General features: G+C 33.7%; 2 protein-coding genes across 4 annotated transcripts in view; one reads left to right on the top strand and one right to left on the bottom strand.

The window, feature by feature from the left end:
- The window catches only part of numb (NUMB endocytic adaptor protein), a 145,890-nt gene that overhangs the window by 86,589 nt on the left and 53,212 nt on the right, over nucleotides 1-6,089 (bottom strand). The window lies entirely within an intron of this gene.
- LOC135838210 (uncharacterized) lies at nucleotides 4,045-5,993 on the top strand. Its single transcript, XM_065353841.1, has 6 exons — nucleotides 4,045-4,230; nucleotides 4,306-4,479; nucleotides 4,667-5,195; nucleotides 5,281-5,357; nucleotides 5,579-5,689; nucleotides 5,817-5,993. The coding sequence occupies exons 1-6, from the start codon at nucleotides 4,090-4,092 to the stop codon at nucleotides 5,991-5,993; spliced, it is 1,209 nt and encodes a 402-aa protein (XP_065209913.1). The 5' UTR covers nucleotides 4,045-4,089.

Raw genomic sequence — 6,089 nt, forward strand, 5'->3', positions numbered from 1 at the left:
TGGTGATCTGATGCAACATCTGCTCCAGGATAAGTCTAGAATATTGTGTTATTGCCAACTTCCACCTCTTTTGTACTAGGATGTAAGTAATCAATTTGATTTTCAACACCTCCAATACCTCCATGTGTACAGTCGTCTACTATGATGCTGAAAGAGCATATTTGTAACGACCATTTCTTATTCAGCATAAAATTGTAACAATCTTTCAGACTTTCACCCCACTCATTCCTCGCACCTAATCCATGGCAGCCAACATAGCCATAGAACCCATCGAAGGTGTCAGATTTTTCAACTTTTGCATTGAAATTGTCCATAACCAGTTTCATATCTTGTCTAGGTACAAGGTATAGTCATAAAGTAAGTTTCACATTTTTTTTTAAAATAGAAGGTGTGGATATTTTTTGACCAAAATTGGAGGGGATGTAGTTCAAACATTCGACCAGATCTGACAAAATTTATTTTGCATTTGGGTGCGTTGTTCGTATTTCACAGCGTGATTAGTAAAGTGCTGATAGAAAAATGCCATCCAAATGTGGTATTTGGCCAAAAAAAATTTGTAGTTGTAATAATTATGACTAAAATTTATCAAAAATTACTCAAAACATATCATAGTAATTATTTCAAGTTAAGATGTTATTTGGTGCTGTAATTTGTTCATGTGATGGTTGCAAAATTTCTGGTGCTGAGTGACTCTCGACAATGCCGACATTCAGCAGATTATCACTGAACAATTTACTTGATTTGGATTTTGATTGAATCAAAATAATGTTAGTATGTTATGTCTTGAGTGGTTCTCAATCAATTTTCCGATGAATTTTTATTTTGTTAGGTTGAAAAATTCATTTTTTCTGAAATATAATTTTTGGATGGCATTTTTTTATCAGCACTTTACTAATCACGCTGTGAAATACGAACAATGCACCTAAATGCAAAATAAATTTTGTCAGATCTGGTCGAATGTTTGAACTACATCGCCTCCAATTTTGGTCAAAAAATATTCACGCCTTCCATTTTTAAAAAAAATGTGAAACTTACTTTGTGACTATACCTCATACATTGCCTAGCATCTCCTCCAAGTCCTTGTAAAATTTTTCAATTTCTTCATCCATTGACTGACTTGTTGGAGCATAAACCTGTATAACGCTTAGTGGGGTCAGAACTGCAGCAATTCGATCACTCATTGCCCTCGTCCCAATAACATTATCTGCATATTTTCCATCAACCTATTACCACTATGCCAGTGTGTTTGCCAGCCCCTGAAGCAAAAACTAGATTTCCCTCCAAAGATCTGAATTCTCCTCATGTCTTCCAGTGAGTCTCACTGAGTCCCAGCACCATAAAGTTCAGCCTCTTCATCTCCTTTTCCACAATGGTCAGCTTTCCCATTGAATTCAAGCCTTGTAAATTCCATAAGCCCATCTTGCTGCACATTTTTGCAATTTGAATCCGATTAGTGCAAACGGATATTCTTAGCACCCCTGCCCCATCTAAGGGGCACTGGAACTCGGGGCCATTTGGATTCATCACACTTGTCATCAGGGGTTTCTTGCGAATTGATTCCACTGTGGTTTTGCATTGCCTTCAGTGAGGCTATTTATCCTCTAGCCAAGAGAAGTCCATGTCTGTCCTGTTTCTGATATACATATGAAGAGTGATATTCCAAAACTCGCTTTGTCCATTTTTAGCAAAGTTTGGTTTTCAGTGGTACCTGGGAGATGAAGTATCAACTCACATTCCTACATCATCAACCTACCAAAATGAGGTTTTAAACTCACCTAAATAGCCAATTCACTAAAAAAATTTTAAAAAATAATGTTCCAAAATGCGCTTTGTCCATTTTTATTGAAATTTTTTTCAGCAGTATTTAGTGGATGAAATGTATACCTACACTCCTACATCATAAATCCACCCAAATAAAGTGCTAAACTCGCCTAAAAAGCCAATTTACCCGTTTAAAGGGAAACTGTTTTTCCTCTCTCCTGAAAAGTTGTGAAAATGGACAAAGCAAGTTTCGGAATATCACTCTTCATATAGTACCAAATAACTATTGCTTCTTAATGGTTTATAATTTGTATTGTATTGTGAGCTATGGACTGAGTGTAAGTGGCTGGCTTACTCAGTTCTCTTTTAGTCTCATTTTACGACCAGCAGAGACTATACCATGGGAAGATTTGTCAGATCAAAAACAAGCTATATAGCCTATGTAGAAACCTAATTTCAGCTTTCTAGGTCAATTTTGGTGAGATTTTGATTTTTTCCCATTTTTGGACCACAGTTAGAAAAAAAAATCACCAAAAATCGAAAAAAATAAGCTTCAGCATCTAAAATCTTGGCTTGTATTATTCAGTGTTGCTAAAACCCTAAGAAATCGCCAATCTCCACGAAATTTAGAACACTAATGAGGGTGAGAGTTGGACACTGCGTTAATTTGTCACAAGCAATTCGATTTCATCATGCTACAAATATAAAATAATTGAAAAGTAAAGATACTCAGAAAATTCCACATCATACCTACCTATCTAACTGATAAAATCAAATTTAGCGATCATCCAATCATAAGTACAAACTACACAAATACCAACCTAATCACCATTAATTTTAGTCAAAATTAATAATCATTCCCTTCCCTACTACACCAAACGATATGATAATTTCTATGTATTAACAGGGTTGCTAACAAAATTTCTCGGAAGAAATGCAGTACTTTTGCAGTACTTTTTGCAGTACCTTGTTTTTTTAATCCAGCTTACACCGACCCCCCCCCAAAAAAAAATCTTTTTGAAACAGTTGGAATTAAGCAGTAATTTTTTAGTTTACATGGAAAAACTTGTTAATTTCAGTTTGTTTTCAGTTTTCAGTTTTCAGTTTCAGCTTTCATATCTTGAGGTTCAAAAATTTTTTTAAAAAAGAATTCAATTTTTTCAGGAGTTTTCAAACACTAATTTGCCACTTGGCAGCAAAAACTTGAAATTTCAAACGCTAAAATTATGAAGAAATCCGAATAAGTTGAATTTTATAATTTGTAATAAGGGTATATATTCATAGCCTATCATGACTGAAAAAAAATCGTTTTCATTTTTCAATTTTTAGAGGCCTTAAACATAAAAACTTTATCATTTTGAAAAAAAATAAAATAATAACCATAAAAGTAAACAAGTTGAAAATTCCTGTTTTGATAAATGAAAGAACACGGTTTTTTATAGGAAGAGATTGATTTTTTTGGCTTAAAAATTTCAGAATTTGAACAATTTTTTTAAATAAATTTCAGTTCCAAAAAAGAAAAGTAAAAAAGCCCGAACGAAGTAAGGGCATAAGCTCTCAAAATTTTCGTATTTCGAGCAATAAAAAAAAATTTTTTTCATGTGAGGAGTTTATTTTTGATTCAAACATCTTTTTGAGTTTGAATGATGGATTTTTAGAAAGTTTGATTTTGTAAAAAAAAAACCAATAGACCTAGAAATTCAGAAAAAGAGAAAGAGCATTCGTCAGCCCGAGCGAAGCGAGGGCGAAAAATTCTTAAAATGTGCTATTCAAGTCTCACAAAAGTTGGTAATTAAACCTCTTTATTAAGACTAAAAATTTTCAAAATTTATTGACATTGACGAGTCCCAACACGATCAGCACATTTGGGCAAATTTGCTGACTTTTTATAATTTGACAACTTTGGGTAGGTGGTCCGTTGGAAAAATTAAAAGGTATACATAGATGAAAACTGACCAAACATAATGTGATTTTTATGAGTTTTTTTAAAATTGAGAAATATGAAAAGAAAACCAAAATATTGCCCGAGCAAAGTGAGGGCGAAAAAAATTTTTGTGGAATTTTGTTTGAAAAATAGTGGTTTTTAACCATTTTAAGCACAATTTTCACCAAAAACTGAAATGAGTTTGAGAAAAAATGCAGTACTTTTCAGGCAAAATGCAGTACTTTACAGTACTTGCAGTACCGAGGATTTCAATGCAGTACTTTTACAGTACTTGCAGTACCTGCAGTACCTGTTAGACACCCTGATTAAATTTTACAAATGCAAATTGGTTTTGACAAACATTTCATTTTATTCTCACTCTCATTATCACCTCACAAAAGTCTATGAGTGGTTTGATTTTTTACAGTCTTGTTCAGCAAAATATACCTAGTTACCTACCTACTATAATAATGAATTTTAAAAGTTTTCAAATTTGTTTCGCAGTTTTGATTGCTACGATGGAAATGCTGATATCATTACCACAAGTGAGTACCCAAATTTACAGCGAGTACCGAGATTTGTTAACTTAGCATAAATAACATGATTAAATTGAATTTTAGAATGAGATACTGACATCACTTCTTGATAAGAAAAATAAGGAAAAGGAGGCTTTAGGGAAACTAAACGAAGAAGAAAAAATTGAGAGTATCCTTGCCTTACAATCCGAATGGAAAATCATGGAAGAAAGATTGAAACGTCTCGAAGAAACAAAGAAACAACTCAACGAAACACTGGTTAGAATTTTTTTTTAAAACAAATATTTTCTAATTTCATGTTCAAAGTAAAATTCAGTTTTGGGCGAGTACACTCCTACATCACCAAATGCATAGTACACGTGTAAAAACTGCGCTATTAGATTTTGTAATTTGACATCATACGAGTATACTTACCTACTGGAATTCGAAACTTCAAAATTTTCAGATAGCAGAGACGAATTTAAGACTAAAGTTGCAGGCTATAGTCGATTTCAATCAACTCGTAAAAGGTCTTTTCGAAGAATGCTACCCCGAATGGGGTGAACACAGAAACGACGAATACACCGATCAAGCCTGGCACACCATGTTTCTAAACATTGAAAATGAAAGAATCATCGCCATCAAATTGGAAATGATCAAGAGCGGCATTTCAGAGGACCGATTCATCAAGGAAGTTGATAATTTTTTAATATTGCGGAATCAAAATGCCCATCAAGCTCTCACCAACGAAGAACGAGAAAAAGCGTACCCGAAGCTGTTGGCAGTGAGCAATGAAGGACAAAAGGTTGTTTTAGCTTCTCTGCTCAAGTTTTCCTATCTCGTGAAAAGCGACAATACCGTGATCACAAAGGAGGGAACAATCCCCCGCGCAAATGCGCAATATACCAACATTCTTCAAAATCTACCTGATTCCGCATCCAATGCTGAACATGATGATCATGAGCTGCTTGAAAAAATAACTCGTGATACTAAAAGTATGCTTGTTCAAATTCGTAGCTAAAAACCACCAACAATACGTAATCAGGTCTAATTGAAATTAATTTTTTTCTTCTTTTTCAGTGGCAAGAAAAGAGCTGAACCTACTGATAATTTCGAATTTCAAAGGCGACACACCCAGCGAAGAATCACTTGAAATGGTAAGCCCTTTTCATTTTAAAATCCTATTTTTGGGCTACCCTCTTCACCCAATGTGATCGTTAGAAGACTTCAACTTCAAATCAAACTTCGTATACCTGTTCAGCAAGTTCGATTCATATGATAACGATATTACCCATATTGTCAATCTTCATTCGCCCCAAAATTGAGGTTCCAAAAATTTGATTGATTTTGCAATTTTGCAATTATGATTTTTAAATAGGAACTTGACAAAAACGAAGAAACTAAAACACAAGCGTGTTTGGTCCATGAAAATAAAGTATTCTTTTTATTCGAAGATTTCGATAAAGCCTATGCTGCTTTCAAACATTTTGTAAGTAGTTCATCAGGTATATTATAATTAGAAAAATAGTTATGTGCATTATCATAAAAAGATAATATATTACCTATATCGTCCAGCACCAGTCGATCAGTCGTACTAACAATGCCTGGTTTTTTAGAATGAAGAAAAACATAGATTCACAGAAGAGAAAAACGCAGTCATCAAGAATTCGAAAGATTTTACAATACACAAGAGTCAATACTCCATATTAAAAATAGCGATATCAGAATCAGAATTCAACATAAATACGACCAATGGCATAAAAGAATACGTAAGTAGGCTACATTTTTTTTAGCAACTTCTCTTTTTAAATAATATTTACGTTGTAATTAATTTTATGAACAATTGCCTCGATACCTAGATATTCAAGAGTTATATTAAGGGCTCCAAC

Source organism: Planococcus citri, chromosome 2 (genome assembly GCF_950023065.1).
Source record: "Planococcus citri chromosome 2, ihPlaCitr1.1, whole genome shotgun sequence".
NCBI classification, from domain to species: domain Eukaryota; kingdom Metazoa; phylum Arthropoda; class Insecta; order Hemiptera; family Pseudococcidae; genus Planococcus; species Planococcus citri.

Excerpts from the sequence above, each read along its gene's own strand:
- LOC135838210 (XM_065353841.1), top strand. The coding sequence starts at position 4,090 with ATGAGTGGTTTGATTTTTTACAGTCTTGTTCAGCAAAATATACCTAGT. Across the intron at positions 5,196-5,280 it reads AATAACTCGTGATACTAAAA|TGGCAAGAAAAGAGCTGAAC; the intron begins GTATGCTTGTTC and ends CTTCTTTTTCAG. Across the intron at positions 5,690-5,816 it reads ATGCTGCTTTCAAACATTTT|AATGAAGAAAAACATAGATT; the intron begins GTAAGTAGTTCA and ends CTGGTTTTTTAG.